This window comes from Thermobia domestica, chromosome 8 (assembly GCF_964235325.1).
Source record: "Thermobia domestica chromosome 8, izTheDome1.hap1.1, whole genome shotgun sequence".
Taxonomy (NCBI): Eukaryota; Metazoa; Arthropoda; class Insecta; order Zygentoma; family Lepismatidae; genus Thermobia; species Thermobia domestica.
The window spans coordinates 71,194,132-71,215,668 of NC_137461.1; the positions used below are offsets into that span (position 1 = coordinate 71,194,132).

Genomic DNA, 21,537 nt, shown 5'->3' on the forward strand with positions numbered 1-21,537 from the left:
TTTCCTTCCACATTTTCATTCCACCAATTATTCCATCAATATTCACTTACCTTAATCATCCGTCTCCCTTAGCCTAACAGATATATAAAGATTTCATTTGATTTGGCTTTAGCTTGAGCATTGAGCTAAAATGTAACTAGCATACCTATTGCAAATCCTAATATTTGCAAATATCATCACAAACATGTGATAATAAAGTAAAATTCATATTTTGGCTATGATGTATACACCATTCCCTCTGGTCTAGTTATTAGCGCGCTCGCCTTTGATACACAGGATTCCGGTTTCGTCGATTCCCGGTAGGAGAGCCTTGAAATTTGAACGTATTTTGGTGATTCGGATTTTACCTGGACTCCAGGTCCACTTCTCACGTACCATCAATGCTGAAAAAGATGCTAAACTCCAACTAACCAACTTTAAATTATGTCAATCAATATACAGTAATTTATTATTAGTGTGGACTCACAAAGGCGCGTTGTAGTTTAAGAGTATTAGATTAATTTGAAAGTGTGTTCGTGTAATTTTCGCATATGAAATTATTTAGAATTAAATCAGCAGAATAGAATGTCTTACGTTAACCGTTTCTATTTAAGCACAATTTTAAGCTTTACCTTTTCAATAAATTACAAATGGTCATTGTTGTTTTCGTTGTGTATTGAAGTTATCTTTTCAGCAGTGATGCTGTATGAGACGTGGACCTACATTTTCAGGTGGAATCCGAACCACTGTAATGCCTTCAAATTTCAGTGCTCTCCCACCTGGAATCGAACTTGGAACCACGTGCATAAAAGATTCGATCACTAGTCACTAGACTAACAGGAAGGGCTGCAAATGGTTATGTTAATATTTTACCTAGTCTTACCATAAATACTGTCCCAAAGTTTTAAGTACATTGATATAAAATGGTTAGAGATATTTTAATATCCTAATAACATGAGTAACATGGATGCATTATAAACCAAAATGACCAATAATTATTCAAAATGTTCACCATTAGGATGCACACAGTCCTTAAGTCTTTGTGGTTACTTATCAATTACACTACGCAACACATCAATTGAAAAATCTGCGCTTTGCATTTAGGAGCCTCTAGTGCTTCAGTTCATTTATCAGGAGATGTCCTTTGCGCTGTTTGTAAGCATGGAGTCCAAGGTCACTGCTTAACGTGCGAGACATAGACATTTTCGATATCTTTGGTTCACGAACCATAACTGACTGTTTCCTAACTGGATTTCGTCGGACACACGCCACCATTGCTTTCACAAGTTCCGGTGTTCATACTGTGCGTGGTCTTCCTTGTCGCGGGCATCTTTCACAGTTCCAGTCTCAACATAGCGCTGGATAGTGCGGTAATTTTTTTTCTTTATTTCTTTTTTTTTTTTTTAAACTAATTTGCAGCTTCTAGGTGGTTTTGAAAAATCTCTCCTCTCCTAGTGATTTGTTTACCTTGTGCAACGCTATGACGGCCACGCGATTTTCATACTCGCCTCCATTCCATCTTGAATACACACACTCTCTCTCTCTCTCTCTCTCTAATACTTACAACGGATACTTTTAAACTTTTTCAGCTCATTCAGGACTCAAGCTTCATGATACCGCTCTTGACGTGGCTCGCGTGTACAGGCGGAAGTACAGCCACCCTCAAAAGTTGAGACAGTATTTATGGTAAGACTAGGTAGTTATATTTTGATCAAAAAGGTACGTTTCAGGAGAGAAGAGAAAAATATTCTGGACATGTATTTATATGCTGAAATTATATCTTATTTTCAGTCATGGAGTAGATGTTGATTGTTGGGGTCCTGGTCCAGACGGTTGCTTTCAGACGTTGCTTCATAGGGCCATTGATGAAAATAATGAAAACATTGCAGTTTTTCTTATTGAAAGGTAATTTTAGATTACAATTTTACGCAAATTACTGTCTGTGATATACGATGATTTCCTCAGGAAGTGTAAAGTTTATCCATGAGGGACGATATATGTGATAAGTGTCTTCGATCGCGATAAATAATATTGTATGCAGTAGGTGGAGTTCCTGATATTCTAAAGGGAGTGCTGTAATAATTGTGTTGTTTTCAAACGTAGTAGTATTTAAGTATGTGCATTTATCTTTTATCTATTTACATTATTTAATATGCATTTTAAATAATGAAAGATTCTTTAGCAATAGTGTTCTTGAACTGTATGAGTAATAATTATTTTTACCTTTTTGTACAGTCCGCAACAAAAAAACCTGCAACATGAGCATGTAAGTTTATTGTGAAACGACGAAGTCTTTTGCTCCAAAATAAATGTGCAGGGGAGGACGCCGAGGTTTCTCCTGGCGTGATTCATGCCACTTAGACGTTATGTTGATTCCTGCGCTGTTAGACGTAGTTTCACAATAAACATACATGCTCATGTTGCAGATTTTTTGCTGCGGACTGTACACTATCCAAAAAAAATAGTGTCAATTTTCATAATTAATTTTTTTCCGGTTTAGAGTATTAAAATAATGTACCTTAGTATAGGTAGAGCTGTGGTTTTTGCCATCTGATGATTCTTTAAAAAAAAAAAAAAAAAAAAAAAAAAAAAAAAAAAAGCCATGGACGTATGCTCTTTTTTATTCCTTAAATTAAACGATTATTATTATACCAAATAAGAGAGCTGAAAATAAAACATCAATACTGCCGTCACGGTTAGTTATGAGTAAATGAAGACGTTGTCATTCTCGGCACATCTTAAGTATATCCATACCAATACACTGATATATATATTTATGAACTAACCGACGTGAATGACGTATATGAGAAAATATATGATACTGTAAAACATAATTTTGAAGTAGCATTTCCAATAAAAAATAATTTTAGTAAAATAAAGAAGAAAAAAAATAAAATGGATTACACCTGAAATCTTAAAAGCAAACATGGTAAATATACAACTAAATAAAACTAGAAAGCGTTACCCTACCGGGATGAATGAATTAATTTACAGACAACACAAAACTAGTTATAAAAAATTGTTGAAGATAGCGAAACAAAATTATAACAGTAGAAAAATTCTTCAGTCACACAGTAAAACAAAGGCAATGTGGAAAATAATTAAAGAAGAGCTCAACATGCAAATACGTAGTACCCATATAAATAGCATAATTTATGAGGGCGTAAACATGACAAATCCAAAGGACATAGCAACGTCTTTTAATAAATATTTCACAAATGTAGGGCAAACTCTTATTAAAAACAAAGGAACTAGTAAAACTAACTTATCGTAACTTAAAATTAAAAAATGTGATCTTGAAACCAGTAACAGAGAGTGAAATAATCATCATAATAAAACGAATAAAAAATTCGAATTCGGCTGGGTCGGACGAATTATCTAACAATTTAATAAAAAGTTGTTACAAATATTTAGTTAAATCATTATGTTATCTCTCAAATATTTCAATCGCCACAGGAACCTTTCCTGATAAACTAAAGATTGCTAAAGTTAAACCTTTGCACAAAAAAGATAAACTCAATGAAATAGAAAACTATAGACCGATATCATTGCTACCCATTATAGGTAAAATTCTGGAAAAAATAATGTTCAATCGGGTTATGGATTTGATTAATAAATATTCTATTATATCCAACACACAACATGGTTTCTTGAAAGGTAAATCTACTGAGACAGCAATTTTTCATTTTCTAGAAAACTGCAGAAAGTTACTGGATGAGAAAAAATTATCTATAGGAATATTTTTAGATCTAACAAAAGCCTTCGATTTAGTAAATCATCATATATTGCTAGAAAAACTTAGTTGCTATGGTATTAGAGGCTTAGCAAATAAATGGTTTGAATCATACCTTAAAGATCGGAAACAAGTAACTGAAATCACAGGAATAGTTAAAAATAAAATTCAAAAATGTGTGTCAAGTGAAGAAATTACTAATCGTGGAGTACCACAAGGATCAATTCTAGGACCACTTCTCTTTCTTCTTTATATAAATGATCTTTCTGAAAGTATTAATAGTTCATGTGTGACTTTATATGCAGATGATACAGACATAATAGTTAGTGGGAAAGATGAATGTGAATTAGCTTCAAACTGCCAAACGGCAATTAACCAACTTTCAAGTTGGATTAATAAAAATAACCTAAGCATTAATGTAAATAAAACATGTGCCTTAAATTTTAACAATGGTAAAAGTAGTCAAGCCAATGCAATAATAAAAATAAATAATAAAACAGTTAAATATTGTAGAAACTGCTACCTTTCTCGGAGTTAAAATATCTAATAATTTCAACTGGGAACCACATATAGAACATGTAAGAAGTAAGCTAAGCAAACTATGCTATGCAATTAGATGTGTTAGAGATAAGATTAATGTAAAAACAGCTAAGTGCATATATTACTCAAATTTTCATTCTACAATAAAATATGGCTTGATGTTCTGGGGAAATGCACCTAAAAGTATTGCTATCTTTAGGCCACAGAAGAAAGTAGTAAGAATACTTGCAGGAGTAAAATGGAACTCTTCTTGCAGAAATATTTTTAAGGAACTTGGAATAATGACTCTTCCCTCAATGTATTTGTTCGAAATATTAATGTATTTGAAAAAACATAGTAGTGAATTTATTGTTAACAAAGACATTCACAGTTATAACACAAGAAGTAAAGACGACATTCACTTGCATGCACATAGAACAAATATATACAATAAATCAGTTACGCACAAAGGTACTCTATTATACAATCTACTTCCATCATGTATAAAAAATCAGGTCTCTGTCAATAGCTTTAGATCCAAACTTAAAAGGTACTTGATAGAACATTGCTTTTACTCGGTTGAAGAATATGTAAAAAATAATTCGTATACGTAAAATTAAATGTATAGTAAGTAAATTAGTGAAACCATAAGAATCTATATGTAATAATAGTATGTATGTTTATGTATACTGGTATATATATAAATGACATGTCCAATTTCGTTGTATGACGATGAACGGATGCAATAAATTATGATTATGATTATCACTCACTCATTGTCGCTAGTGCAATGCGTGCAGAGACAAAGCTGTCAAGTACCAGTGTGAAATTAGACCACCCTGAAGCTTTTTTGGAAGTGGCTTATGGAACGAAAGTCATGCGTGCCTTAAAAAAGTTTTTGAGACTGAATCCATGCCATATTCGACTAAAGTATTTTTCCACGAGAAAACACCAAAGAAAATAATACAGGACCAGAAGATAAAGGAATGTAGTTAATGTAAAGGATGGAATTATTGACACAGCAAGCATCTCATAATAGTTAATTGTAGAGTTTCTCAATCTTTTCCACTGGCTTACTACCAAGTTATGTTAATTATTACCACAAGTCGTACGTATCACAAACAACGACTTGCGTACCAAAGGTTGAGAAATCCTGGTCTATCAGATTCAACATCGTAATCTCTTATTTTATTAAGAATTAGATACATGTTTATATGAAATCGATACTATCCCTTACACAAATATTTTACTGTTCGTTATAAATCACTTTGCATACATCAATATTAATACACTGTTGAAGAAAGCAAATTGAGTGTGTTACGAACTTCTGTGATGTTTATAAGACTGTCTGGAAAATCGACTATAATGCTGCAGCTTGCAAGTACAATTGTCACACACTGTTTTTTTCTTAACTCAATAACATTGTTTTTTTAATTCAGAAATAAATCTTATTCTTATTTCTCCATTAACCGATATAACTGTGTCTAATTAAAATTTCCTTTCGCAGTTGGCTCGATCAAGAGTTAAGGTGTGGAACTTGAAAACTAAAAGAGAAAGAAATTAATATAGGTTTTCCAAGGCCAAGTATTATGATAGTTTTACGTGTCTGCATGCATTACGTATTTCTAAAAATTTTTCAACTCATGACACGTATCTTATGGATTTTTTTCTTTTTCTTTTCTTTTTTTAGCGGCTGTGATTTAAATTCTTCACGAAGACCAAGTCCATCTGGTGGCGGAGGAAGTGAGGCATATGATCAAGCCACTCCACTACATTTATGTTGTCAGTGGGGATTGGAAAAGGTCGTAGAAGCTTTGATTGAACATGGAGCTGCAGTAAATACTACAGTAAGACATGAACTTCAAAATCTTGTATAATTTCTTTTCTCATTCATAAAATAATATAGGAGTTTGAAGAAAAATTAGGCTTTATTTTATTTATTTATTGTTTTATTGTGTATATTGGAAACGAAGAAAAGACAATTAGATGTACAAATTTATACGCGGAATACACGAAGAGATATCGAAAACTCCGTGCAACTGGAAGAAAACAACTGTGTACTTTTGAAACCATGATGACCTTACTCCTTCGGTACTAGTCGCTGTGCTTCATGAACATTTTTGCCAGCGGTTCTTCACCTTGCCTAAGCTGTTTTTATAAAAGTCTGCACTTTGAACTTAAGTGCATATTTTTACTTTAGGAATGACATCATTTATGTTGTCAAAATGGTAGTGTTTGAGTGGACGCTTCATTTATTTAAAAAAAAAAAAAAAAAAAAAAAAAAAAAAAAAAAAAAAAAAAAAAAAAAAAAAAAAAAAAAGACTTGGTGTTAGGCCCGGCGAATATGGAGGTGGGAGCAAAATTTAATATCCTAACTGAACTGCCTTCGCTATGGGTGCATTGTTTAAATGAGCTGGTGCATTGTCCGCATACAGCAACACCCGTTATTGAGTATTTCTCGAGTTCTAGCAGCCAAGCTAGGAGACGAGAATAATATTGGCTAATGATAGTTAGATCTTCTGATAAGTAGTCTGTTATAATGATCCTCTCACAGTCTCAGACACGGGGAGCACCACTTCGGCAGCATACTTTTGCCTTGTAGGGGGCGGAAAAGGAAGGATGTTTCCATTGCTTTCTCATTGTTTTATTTAATAAAGATATAGCTAACTTTCATCCGTTGTGAGTAGTCGGCCGAATATTCAGAACTCGCTTTACGGCTGAGGATAAGTTGAATGGAATATTTATTTCTTTAAACTTCGCCGTTTTGATGTGATATCACTTCACCATTTTGTTTAATGTTTCGTAGTAATTTAACCCGTTTAAACGAGGTAAAATTTTCAGGCAAAAAAAAAAAAAAAAAAAAATCACTTTCCTTTGAAACAGTCAGCTTTAAGTAATAAGACGCTATGTTAGGAACAAGCTGTGAAAGATTGTTTGATTTGATTTTACTTTCAATAAACGCTAGTCTTAAGAAATGTAGGTACGACTGTTATACACGACTTTGCAAGTGCTTAATTAATACCACTTTTATTCCTATCAGCTTCCCGAGATCGCAGAACTAATGGGTTAATCAATATTTTTTTCTTTTAAATGTTGTTATTCTATTTATACTTTCATTTCTTCACCGTACTCAAAGTCATACAAGACTACATTTACTTGCGGTAGTACGTTGGCCCTGTAGTACAACGCTCACTTTAGGACTAGGGTTCATTTGTTCGATCCCAGACTATATGAGTGTAGTGGACAACATCGTGTGTGTGGCCTTTTTCGAGGTTCTCTCCCACATTATTATTCCATCAGTTATTTCAATCATTCACGTTCATTAATCATCCATCTCCTTTACTCTGAAGGGCATAATTGTGGGACATAAAATTATAAATTTAATTACATTTCAAAAACTTATTCTGTATTTGAAATTGTTCCAGTAAATCCACTGGAATTTGGTAATCACTAGCTGATATTATTTGTCAAAAGCAACAGAAAAATTGTAAGTTAAGCAATACCCATTTTACTTGACCATAACTTATGTACAACAATAAATAGTAACTAAGGTAAATATATTATTGTATAGTACATTCATGTCCACAATTATTGTCGCATGTCTATAAATATGTTGTTGTAGAAATATAATTTGATAAACGAATTCGCCCGGTATTTTTTATAATGTTCAGTATGTGTATAATCGGCAAAAACATGTATGTGGCAAATTTCATGTCAAAAGAGCAGTAAATAAGAACAATAAAACGAAAATAAAACTTTCTTGTCCATTTAGCAACATTTTGTTTCACTCATTCTAATTTTCGTATTTATAATTCTTTCCCTATGAAATTTACCATAAATACATTTCCCGATTATACACATAGTATCAGTATTAAAAGTACCCTGCAAAATCATTATCGAATTATATTCTTACTAGAAGACAGTTATAGATATGCGACAATCATTTTGGACATGAGTGTAAATTTATTTAAACTCAAACTACAATTTCACACACATCTATTTCGCAGCTTATATGCGTGTTTTTTCCGAGAAATATTCATGTTATTAATAAGACTTCAATGTAGCTACTAAACGCCAATAATGATGTCTTCACTCTAAAACAAGATGTCACTAAGTTTACTTTTTTAACACAAAGTTCAGAACATCAGCCAAGCAAAGCTACTGACCACAAACAAATAACACTTCTAATCCAATCCTTTATCTTTCAATACTTACATTTCAAGGAGATAATTTACGTCGTAGGAGCATAGGATTATTTATTTAGAAAGAATAAATAATATTTTTGTTTTAACTGTTGTATACTCGTGAGATTTTGATCTGCAACACTTTGTCCATCTTTGTTAGTTACAACTTTGTGTACCTCATGTCAGATCCTTAACCTATTTAAAGATAACTTTGAGTAACACTAATATGCAAACGGCAAAATACTTAACGAGTTCCGGGTTGCATATATGTCTAGGAAAAATATTAAGATATTCGTAATCTTATTATAAACGCAAGACGCCTTTTACTCTGTGAGTCACGTTAATTTCTAATACACCCTACCTGATGCAAAGAGATGTCATTAGCGTGAAGGCAATTTGTAGACTAGCTGAAGCCTTAGGAAAAACAACTCATCTTTAGTTACAAGTAGGTAATCATATATGGAATTGCAGGACATGTGGATGTTACTTTGCGGGGAAAAGGTATTAAAATAGAAGAAATTCGATTAACGTATTATATACAGAAGTAAACTACTTTCTATTTCTTTTTTTAAAAAGTGGAAATGACTCTCTTTGGCTTACGGGACCCTTCATTTAATACAACTACCGAACTTCGTATTTATAGCTCACACGTATAACCAGAGTGAAGAAGAAAGCAAATTACGCTACATTAATTTCTGTGCTTATATAACCAAGTACATGTATGAAAATATGCAAAAATGTGTATTACATTTTTAAAATACAATTTATCGTGTACAAAATATATTATTAAGTCTCTATTCTGCAGGATGTGGACCGTAAAACACCGCTACATATCGCTATAGAAAATCAGCATGAACTTATAGTTCAAATGCTGTTATCTCACCCTGGGATAGACTTGAGCTCGAGAGACAAGACTGGCCTAACTCCATTCGCAGCATCCATGATGTACAAAAATAACAAAGCTGCGCAAGCGATTTTAAACAAATTGCCAACAGCTGCTGAGCTGGTAAGTTGAGTAATTTATGTTACGGTTACTTAACAGTTTCGGTTACTTAATTCCATCCCATTTTTATCAGGAAAAGTACAAACCTTGAGTTATATTTATTAATAGTTTTGATACGTATATTATAATTATGTGAATTGATTTTTTCAATAAAACAACGCTTTATGAAAGAATTTGTGTTTATTTTATACATTGTTCTTTCCAATGATCGTTTCACTAGTTATCCAGTTATCGCCCTCAGACATATATTAATACATTAAACTGTCAGCGTATATGCAATACGTAATAAAACAGCTGAGAAAACGTGCTACATGAATGATGAGTCATTTAATGGTGTTAATCTGAAGATGCTTGTGTAATAATAGCGAAATGTTCGTCACAAACTGCTACAGTAAAGTTGGGAACCTTTGTAATCGCTTTATAAATGTAATGATCTATTACTTACGTTGAAAATGACTTACTGAATTAATAAAACCATGATGCCACAACAAGCCACTCTCAGTTGACTGCTCAATCACTGTAGATCATGTACATGATTAATGTAAGACGAACGCTTGGATATCTTTCGTCGTACCTTCACTATATACTGTGATTCTAGTACATTTGGGTTTGAAAAATAAAATTATATTCTATATTTATAACCGCAACAATAAATAAAATGTTAATCCACTACCGTCGCGAAATACGATACATACCGCATTGTATGAAATGTTGCGAAAAAATGAGCAAGGCGATTGACATATAAAGGAAATTTCAAAACTTATATACGTACAATTATAATTATTTTTTATTCAAAGCAAAACTACTACATGAATTTACAAAGATGCAAACACAAAACTACAGATTCAACCCTTTTTTAGTATTTATACCAGATAATAATAAAAATGAAACTATTATTCTTTATCCTGGTATTCTGTTAATAGATTAGAACTTTAGTGTCCTTTTGAGGTTTTACTATCTGCTCTCATCTCTAAATTCACTTTTTCTTATTAACTTTCGCAGTGAGTAAAATATACGACGTATTCACTCTCATTTCACACTAAGACTTAACTCGTATTTGGTTGTTGCGCTGATCTAACAATAGCGATGATAAAAGAAAGCTGAAATATTTTCCGTTATAATGATCAAAAGTTATATAGGCGTTCCTGATTTGTTCCTTTTTCGTGGCCAATGTACGTACTGTGTGTAATCCAAAAGTTGAATCACACAGAAATCACAAGTAACGTCTGGAGAAATTTTACTACTGCAAACGGCACAGTTTAGCGAAGAATGAAAGTGCGAGAAGGCACAATGTTATTTAATTTTTCAAATAGCAGATAAAGCACTATGACTGCAATTTGCTTTGATATGCAAACTTATAATGAAACACAATTCAGCTTTTCGGTCCGACAGGCACTTTGACTTAGCGATTGACGAGCGCAACACTGTTTAACATACAGCTTTCCACTTTTCAAAATAACTTGCAAATCTATTGGGTGAATACTGCAAATAAGCATTTTTCAATTAATTAGACTATAAGTCAAATGCTATTTAGCATTGTTAATCTTGTACACTTGCAAGCGGTACAAAACGCGAAAAAACTGTATTAATACGTAGTTTAGACAAAGGTAGAAAAATGTATGGAACTGATTGATTTTGCGTGGTCACATGACCTAAGATTTGCAAAGTAACTACGATGTGAATCCAACTGCAACTTCGTTGCCACAAAACAGAATATACGAAAATAGGAATTCTATTGTCTGGAACAGTACACATCTGTGCATAAATTATATATAATGTACATTGGGAAATAAAGTTCGAAATTGCCCTAAATTATCATAAAAATTTGACTACAAAATATCAATTTCAAAACAATAAAAATGAAATAAACTTAACGTAAATTCCCCTAAAAAAGAGTAGTTTTATTGAAAAAATTGTCATTGGTATTATTGTCAATCGCTACATTAATTTAGTTGTGTTCAGTGATGACAAAATTTTATTTTATTATATTTTTCTTCTGTCGAATAGATTGGTATATTTTTTCTTCCCACTGTAGATACATTTGAAATAGCAACTGAATTGCTTATACCCTTAATGTGACATATTATTGGTACTTTCACTTCAAGAACCCTTTAAACATATTCTTACATATACAGGGTGGACAATTTATTTGGAACATCCTTGATAACGGAGAAACCAAAAGAGGGAGAAAAGCGAAACTTTGCACGAAGCAACTATAAGGAGAGGGACATCGTTTTACGTATTAAGCAACACCACTCAGTAGACAGTGTTGCCATCCCAGTATAAAATTATATTTTTTCAAATGGCACTACGTCAGATTATTGCATATTTCAATGCAACATGCATTGTTTAAACGAAAACTTAAAATACCATACATAGTATTCAGTGTTGCAAACTAAGGATGTTATAGTATCACAAACATTCAAAATTTGGAGGCTTCTATCACACATACAGCACAACGAGATGAACAAGACAGTGCACATCGAAAGTACCTTAGCGTTGGATACTATGGTCGTGGTATGACTTGTTTTGAATGAATAGCAACGAATTACAAGAGTTTGAAAATTTGAATATTTTCTTAAAGCTTTATTTCGAAAAAAATGCTTAGGTAAGTATTATATGTAACTGTTTGTTTGGTTTGCAATTGGCAAAATCATCTTGCCGTTTACAGCACTTCGATATCTTAAACCGTTCCGGAGATATGATAAACATTGATAAAGTTCGCAACACTGCTGAAAATGGCGTATTTCTGAACAATATTTAAACTGATTGTTGTTTTCCTTCTCCAGGAATAATTTTTAGTAGGTGTCGTTACAAGTCCTCGCAATTACATGATTTAAGCAGTGTTGCAAACTTCAGCAATGTTTATCATATCTCCGGAATGTTTTGAGATATCGAAGTGCTGTAAACGCCAAAATAATTTACACATCCATTGCAAATCACACAAGTAATTAGATATGATACTTATCTAAGCATTTTATTCGAAATAAAACCTTTCGAAAAATTCAAATTTTCAAGCCCTTGTAACTTCGTTGCTATTCATTCAAAACAAGTCATACCATGACCATAGTATCCAACGCTAGGGTACTTCCGAAGTGCATTGTCTCGTTCATCTCCGTTGTATCTGTAAATCTGTAAAACAATGTTCCCTTCCTGGTAGTTGCTTCATACAAAGTTTCGCTTTTCTCCCTCTTCTGATTTCTCTGTTATCATGGATGTTCCAGATAAATTGTTCACCCTGTATATATACGTGTATCAGACTGAATAGACTTACATTTAAATGGACTTGTTTGAACATAGAACTATTTGTTTTAACTATTATAATGATTACTAATTAACTTTTGTATGTGTACATATGTCTTACTCACGTTGAGTGCGAAATCTCAGATTTGTTCTGTAGAAATGCGTATTTTTAAAATAGTGTTAGATAAAATAATGGCATATTTTTGAGCAATATTGGTAAGCGTGTCATAACACTACCTAAAATTAGGTCAAAATATTTAGACATATTTATAAGTGTGATGTAAAATCTTAAATGCATCTAGACCTATTAGAATCAACGGTATTGCTAACATAGTTTGATTTATATTAATTCCATGGCCAAGAAACTAATGAAACTACTCTTATTTGATAAGTGATGTGATTGACATAATCAGTTTCTGTTGTCACTTTCGTAGTTTTCTAGACCTGAATTCACTGCATCTCTTAATTCAAGTAGTTGGTCAGTTACCTCGTAATGTTGTTAGGCTGATTCTGTTATCATCACTGAAAATGATATGGCCTAATGGGGAATTGAACCCGGAAGAATGATCTGCAAAAGCAAGTGCTTACTACTTGATTACATAGGATTACACGTATAAGATAAAGTTACTGAAAATGCAAGAATTTAAAATTCCTGAAGCTGCTTATATATAGTGTAAGTTTTTGTCTTGAGTAAAAATCAATGAAACTCGTAGTTATACCTTCAAACGAAACTACAAGTCTTATTTAATTTGCAGGTTGATAACAAAGGATGCAACTATCTTCATACTGCCATTAAAAGAAAGGATATTGAGAGTGTTCTTTTTCTTTTGTCTATACACGTGAACATCCATTCTCGAGTTCAAGATTCCGCTCAGATGACACCACTGCACTTGGCCGTTGAAGCTGATTCAGAGATCATCACTCGTAATCTTCTTTTAGCTGGTGCTAACGTTAATGATAGGAATTCTCAGAAGCAAACAGCATTGCATATTGCTTCGTTGACAGGTAACGCTACGATCACAAGTATTTTGCTAGAAAACAATGTGGACTTCGATGCTGTGGACCATGATATGAATAATGCGCTTCATGTGGCTGTGAAAGAAGGTCACCTCAGTGTAATTCGTACCCTTCTTACAGAGTCTCAAATCAATGCTGATGCCGTGAACTTAAAAGGACAGAATCCTCTCCATGTTCTAGCTACTTATGGGAAAGAAAATGCTGCCACTATATTTGATTTTTTTATGGAAATTATGCCGGAATATCCTGTGAATAAACCGGATGTAGAAGGGAATACAGGTAAATATATGATAACCTGATTTTCATATCTAAAATGAGATAATAAAAATTGGTAAATGTTATTCAATATATGTTCCTCACAATTGGTAGTATATGTTTAAAGTTAATTTAAATATAGAACGGGCAGCAAACTTGCTATGTTTTCTTGTATATTTTAGTATTGTTTTTGATACAGTACTTAACAGAAACTTCTGGTCATTTTCGCGACTCGTTCAGTCCAACCATTCAATCCTTATACATAAAAGAGAAAAATAAACATAGACGTACAGAAGTTATAATAATCTACTGCAGGGCGCAAAATTTCCGGTCACAGGTCGCCATTGGCGACTAGAAATTTAGAGCTGGCGACCAATGTTAAGTAGAAATGGTTTCTGCCTATAATCACAGGGCTGCGCAGTTTCTGTTTCGCACGAAAATAATTATCAGTGAGTGAGAGAAAACACGGAATGTGAAATCTTCACAACGGATATACTTTGATGTAATATCTTTCTGTGACAAACCAAAGGCCGTGTGTGTGGGGTGGACCTCTCATAATTTGTACGTGAGATATACTTGCGACCATCATTTTTGGATTGGCGAGTGCATCCAACTTTGAAATTTTGCGACCTGATCTACTGTATTTCCAAAAATTTATTCTTTACATTGAGGGATCAGGATTGATTTGGATGTCGTATGAAAGAAGGCCCTGTAAATATTTAGTTTAATATTTAAGACACATAATATATATAATTTACTAAAGTTTTTAGCAGAGGGAATCTATCACGTTGTTCGGAAAAATTACTATCAGATCTATACCTAAGTGTTAGATAGTATTGCAGTAAACAAATGCTTATATTTTCGACGAAGTCTTTCTTGCAACCGTATATATTGAAACGGGAACGAGTAGGCAGCTTCCAAAAGAAAGATGAAAAGTTGTAAATATCACTACACATTATATTTGTAATACTAAATAGTTCAATACACATGTCAAAAGGACACACATTGAAAGTCTCGTATATCGAACTTCCAAGGGATTTCCCGTAGCTTTATGCTTGGTCGCTCACTTTCATTTGGTCGCTTGCATGTTTTCGCAGATTCACGTTCTGCTGGAAATATAGTATATCAGATATAAACCCAAAATGAAAAGATGAAATATTAATCTAATGTCCCACAATTAAATCCTGTAGACGAGAGATGGATGATTAAGTGAATGACACTGTGGAAGGAAACGATAGAACCTGGGAAAACTTAATTATACCCTGTTATCTTGTAATCATAAGGAGGAGCTACATGATTTATACCGCTTACCCGAACATTGTTAGGGTCATCAAATCTAGGAGACTCAGCTGGGCAGGTCATGTAGCCAGAATGGAAGAAAGTAGGAACGCTTTCAAAGTCTCAACTGGAAGTCCAATCGGAATACGACCATTAAGGAGACCTAGGCGCAGATGGGAGGATAATATTAAGATGGATCTTGCAGAAATAGGAATACAAAGTAGAAACTGGATCTAGTTGGCTAAGAAAAGAAGTCAGTGGAGAGGTTTTGTGAACGCGGCATTGAACCTCCGTGTTCCATAGGCCATAGAGTTAGTTAGTTAGATATCCTGTAAACTCCCATAACTTAGGATCGAACCTGGAATACCTCATATAAGGATGCAAACCTAAGTCCGAATCCCATTTTAATAGCAGTCCCCTACATCACAATTAAACAAGATGATGACAGAAAACATTGATAAGAGGATGTAAATACAGCAGTGGAAAACGTTGATAGCCGTATACAATAGAAGTTAACATTAGTTTGTTCAGTTCTTATGTTAGGTGTGTTGTAACAGTTTGTAGTGGAGAAGCACTATTGAAGTTTTTAGATATTATTACCTGGACAGGAAAAGTCTCAAGAGGTACAATGAATATGTAAATACTTGTACGTACAGTTAAATATTGTATGGTATATGATATAAGTGCGAGTTGAATAGCGAGTTCTTTCAATGTGAAATATTTCATTTAGACTTAACGTAGGAGCCCAATTCTTTTCCCTTATCTTCAGTATCATTTGTTGTATTTTAGGCTACCATTGTATTAGATTAAAATAAATTTAAAAGGTAATTCCTATGGAGTTTCTGCCTTAGAAAAGTAGGACATTTCTCAAGAACAGATAGTAAATATACGAAGGGTTTCATCCAATAGATAATTTAATCAGACCTATTCATTGTTAAAAAAAAAAAAAAAAACTTGATGCTGCCGAGTGAAACAATAGTGAATTCCTTACTATTCATAATAACCCTTTATAAGTCCGTGGTCTTATATTCTTCAGTAATTTCTCGTGGCCATCTGAAGATTCTACTGAAAGGAAATCACACATAAAATCACATTATATTATTCCATTAAGTAATCTATGCTCCGTTCTCTCGTTTCAATACCTTCATCATTTAAAAAATAGACTGTTCATTTCATTAATCGATGAACAGCTATGTAGTTTCTGATTTCAAGAAGTTATACTCGCATAAATTTAGTTCGAATGTGTAAAGGAAAGGAAAGTAAACAGTAGTAATTGATAGAACTCAGATTTTTAAGAAATACATATGGGCATATACAATTGCATATTTTAAAGATTAGTACATATCCTAAGAGTATCCGCATATTTCTGTATATGTTTTAAATTACAAATCGTTTTAAAACATTTGACGTCCTAAATTGGTAGTTTTGTGTATATACTTGAGACCCTTTAAGAAAGTTATTTTTCCTACCCTCTAGAATACTCTTTTCTAGCATTAAAAAACGAAACAATTTATCAAGATGACAATTTCTTGTTTGATAATTGTGGAACCAATTAAGCGTCTGAAACTCAAAGTCCATCCCTCTACGAGACACTTGAACTTGTTGAGAAAACTTTCTTTCTTTTTAAGTTCTGTGCTAGGCGAAACTGGAAAATAGGTTGAAAAGAAGTTGCATAAGGTTCTTAGCTCAATTCAGAATTGGAAAAGATGGAGTCAAACAATCAACCAGTACGTGCATGCGATCAGTAAATCTTTCCCAACACAAAATAAACTAAATAGACATAATAGAGACCAGAAAACCTTGAAAAATTCCTAGTGATGTACTGTGGAAATATATATATATATATATATATATATATATATATATATATATATATATATATATATATATATATATATATATATATATATATATATATATATATATATATATATATATATATATATATATATATATATATATATGAGAAGCCTTTCTTTAATAATCGATTCATCGTTTTTAAAAAAAGCTCACCAACATCCGCAACACACTAAAAAACCGCAAGTGGTTAATATTTACTACTTCTGGTTTCCATACGCATCTCCATAAAGCGAGAACGGAAATAGATTTCAAAAAGCGTTTTATTCTTTAACACAGATTGAGCGTCCCAAGAACGAGTTTTGTGTAGACTTTCATCTATCTGTTGAAACCAGAAGTGGTGAAAATCTGCGATTTTCCAGTTACAACGTTAATCTTGTAACAGAAAACAGAGATAGATAGCTACAAGTAGTAGTTTTTCGATATGGATTCAGTAACACAAGAATATGTTTAATCTCTGATTTAATTCCTCTGTTGCAACCGGAAATGACAAATATAAATTAGCACTTCTAGTTTCAATATTCATCTCCATAGAGCCAGAATAGTCAGAAATAGCGATTAATGGCTTTTTGATATGAGTTCAGCGTCCGAGTAGCAGGTTCTGTCTTTGATCTTATTTCTAAAACATAATAACACACTGAGCAAGGCCATGTGATAATATGTTTTAAAAAAATCACGTAATAGTTTCAACACAATAACTGTTACGTGAGTGTGTGTGTGTTTTTAACATATTACCACATAGCGTTGCTCAGTGTGTTATTGTGTTTTAATACAATATGGAAACAAGGCCTGATAGAATAGTTATCTTATTCCTCTATCGGAACCTGTAGTTATGGATGCACTACTACAAGTTTTAGCATTGAATGTGCATAATTTGCAAGTTACCGTGAAACGAATGTTTTTTAATTTCTAGTGCGTATTTTCTAACTTTTCAATGCTCACTTCCAAGTTGTTTTTTTTTTTTTTTTTCGTACATATAAATCCGGGCTTTAATAATTGCATACGTAGGATAAATATTCATGTCACACTTACTTTAAAACCCTGCGAAGGTATTTACAAAATAAGGCTTTTAAAAAACAAGCCAAAGCCAATGACGTAGGATTGTAATCCAGTTCTTCTTAGAGTGTTGTGAGGAGCGAACTAATCTGTCAGGGGTGAATCTTGCAGGATGATCTGTACACTCACAAGCTGCACCGGATCCAACTTCCGATCCAGCCTAGGAGCATATGTCAATACGTCCCACGGTTATTCCGGCTAGGCTAAAGGAGACTGTGATGATGAGAAATGAAGAAAATGGTGGAATGAAGGGAATGAAGAAAGTAGGAGGTAACGGGAAAACCCCGAGGAAACCAGTGCATACGGTGTTTCTCCATTACACCCCATCCTTAATAGTCTCGGTGTTGATCAAGGACGCAAAACTTAAAAAAGGAACAAATTATAGCTATCTTTTGATTGCTTTAAAGAAGGAGGTAGGTTAGAAAACTGGTTAAAAAATTGACAGGCTTTCTACATTACAATTGTAAATTATACTTTAAATATCGATCGAGAAAATCTAGATAGATCTTTGTTCAATATTTCAGACAATTTTAGTGAAAGAAAAAATATTAACTTCAATACAAAATAAAGATTAAAATATACTGGCAACTTTCGTGGAATTTACCGCCTTCAAATGCTGTTACTATTTCGTACAACTTGAAGCGAAGCCACTGTTCAAAAGTGAAGATCATTCCATCCAGAATTCTAGAATAAGCTCCTAGTTTTCTCTAAAGCATTTTAAAATTAAGTTTTGACCTAAACATTATTCTTAAACCCTCCAAAGATGGATGTCCATAATTTGAAAAAGGCCTGGGAGTCTAAATAGCTTCACGAATTTAAAACCTAAGAGTGATATGAACATAAGAAATTATATCTTGCAATCATTAAAATAAATAAAAACGTACTTTGATAAAATTGTAATATCTAATTTATGTTTAATGATAATGCAACATTTAGTTGGATAAATACGTTTTTAAAGATTAGTTTGATTGAATCTTAGGCATTTTATTTTTAACTTCGATTCAATTAACTGAAGGTATTTTTTATACTTTCAGCTTTGTTGTTAGCTTACATAAAAGGAAATGGCAACTTGTGTCGTGCTCTTGTCAAATATGGTGCATGCTTAGGATCTATGAACAAGCAAGGTATCACAATATTTAACTACCAAGTTGCTACAAAACAACTTCTATTCAGGTGAGTTGTACCAAAGAAGTACCTTGATTTGTAAGACAAAGTTTTTTATTGTTATTTTTATTATTATTACAATGTAAATATACAGAATATTCTGAACACAGTTGTTCTTCAATATTTTCTGTCGTACTTTTCATGATTATATCAGAGAATATGACATTCTAAACCTAACAACAGACAATTTCATGTGAACTTTAAATGAAATACGATTTCTCAATGAAATTGAAAAATATTTTCTTGTAGATAACTATGAAGATTTTATTTCATTGAGTGTATACTTATATTCAAAACAACACCGATAACGGTTGGGAGGTGATTCCTGACACCAAGATAAGACGAAAAGTATAGACCAACCTGGGTGCACAAATGCTTCCTATCAGAGTTATAGACTGCCGAATACATGAAAAAATGAACTTTAATGGACCATAGCTCCAATACTATGGGATCTACCGTAGTCGGGTCAAGACCTCACTTAGGAAATAATATGTGTGCTATCCAAAAATACATGTTTCAAAATCCAGAGGTGCTCACACAACAATTTGTATAAAGGGAGTTTGGCTACGGGCATATAACTTGAAGTATTTGCCAATTATCTATAAAAATTGTTGTGGAAGTACCACAGGATTCTGAAAGGTGGTTATTTGGATAGGGCACATGCTAGTTCCTAAGTGAAGTCTTGACCCGACTACGATAGGTCCCATAGTTTTGGAGCTATGGACTTCTAAAGTTCATTTTTTCATGTTTTCGGCAGCCTATAACTCTGAAAGAAAGCAATTGTGCTCCCAGGTTGGTCTATACTTTTTTTGTCCTACCTTGGTGTGAGGAATCACCTCCAAAACGTTGTCGGTGTTGTTTTGAAACACCCTATATATATATACTCACTGGACAAAAAATTAGTCACCCTTGTGCAGAAGGAGAGATGAATCGTAAAGCCTGTACAGATGGCGCAGCAGTCGAGTCACGTGCACAACTGTGCGCGCACTGCCTCTACGGAACCATAAGGCAGCTTCAGTCAGTGAGACAGGTGTGTTGCAAGTGGACAGTGTCCGTCAAAATGGGTAAAAGTAACGCTGTAACAGAGTGGCAAAAAGGGGCAATCGTGTTTGGCCGTGTCCATGGCCATACGGTGAGGGAAGTTGCTAGATTTGTTGGTGTTTTGCAGCGAACTGTTTAACGCGTGTACAAGCAGTAGTGCCATACACGTGGCCACGAAACACGGCGTCAGAATTGTGGTCGGAAGAAGGTCATGATTGAGAGGGACCAGAGACGCGTTTCTCGGCTTGTGAATGAAAATCGGTTCCAAACCCGACAGGAATTGCTGCAGACAGTGAATGCAGGTCCATCCCAACCTGTTAGCGAAAGAACATTACGACGGGAACTGCAGGCATTGAACATTTGGAGTCGGGCACCTCGCAAGGGGCCATTGCTCACACAGGCACATAAAGCTGCACGTCTTCAATGGGCCAGAAATCACCAAACGTGGACAGTAGCTGACTGGCGGAAGGTAATGTGGTCTGGCGAATCACGTTTTTGCTTGTATTCCAATGACGCACGTCGTCGAGAGCACCGAAAGCCACATGAAGCATTTCATCCTGAATGAGTGCAAGGGCATGTTCAAGCCGGAGGTGGGTCTGTGATGTTTTGGGAGTGTTTTTCTTATCATGAATTGGGCCCACTTACTGAAGTCACCACTACAATGAACCAGCATGTGTATTTGAACATTCTGGATGAGCAAGTGTTGCCTTTCAGTCAACATCTTCATGATGAGTATGCTGTGGAGGCTCCTATTTTTCAAGACAACAACAGCAAAGTTCATAGGGCTGGAACAATTTGTGCGTGGTATGATGAACACTCCCGAACCCTCTTCCATCTGGATTGGCCTGCAAAGTCACCAGACTTGAACCCCATCGAGAATCTGTGGGACATGTTGGAACAGCGGGTAAAACGCCAAAATCGGCATCCACTCAGTTTGGCGGATTTGCGGGATCAAATCCTGAACGAGTGGCTTGAACTGGATGTAACATACCTGCAAAACCTTGTGGACTCGCTTCCAAACCGAATCCAGACGGTTATCAAAGCCAGAGCTGGTGTTACACGCTATTAATTACCGCTGTTCACGAATTCTTGAGGGGTGACTAATTTTTTGTCCGGTGAGTATATATATATATATATATATATATATATATATATATATATATATATATATATATAATATAGCGTGATTCAAAATGATGTGAACGATA

The 21,537-nt window shown here is 33.9% G+C and overlaps 1 protein-coding gene across 3 annotated transcripts in view; it reads left to right on the forward strand.

The window, feature by feature from the left end:
- LOC145692985 (ankyrin repeat and FYVE domain-containing protein 1) overlaps window positions 1-21,537 on the forward strand; it is a 262,326-nt gene that overhangs the window by 226,946 nt on the left and 13,843 nt on the right. For all 3 annotated transcript variants that reach the window (XM_081768611.1, XM_081768613.1, XM_081768612.1), the window contains exons 15-19: window positions 1,771-1,884; window positions 5,922-6,078; window positions 9,221-9,421; window positions 13,417-13,957; window positions 19,159-19,297. In XM_081768611.1, the coding sequence (XP_081624737.1) occupies window positions 1,771-1,884; window positions 5,922-6,078; window positions 9,221-9,421; window positions 13,417-13,957; window positions 19,159-19,297 (1,152 nt within the window). The remainder of the gene's footprint in view (window positions 1-1,770; window positions 1,885-5,921; window positions 6,079-9,220; window positions 9,422-13,416; window positions 13,958-19,158; window positions 19,298-21,537) is intronic.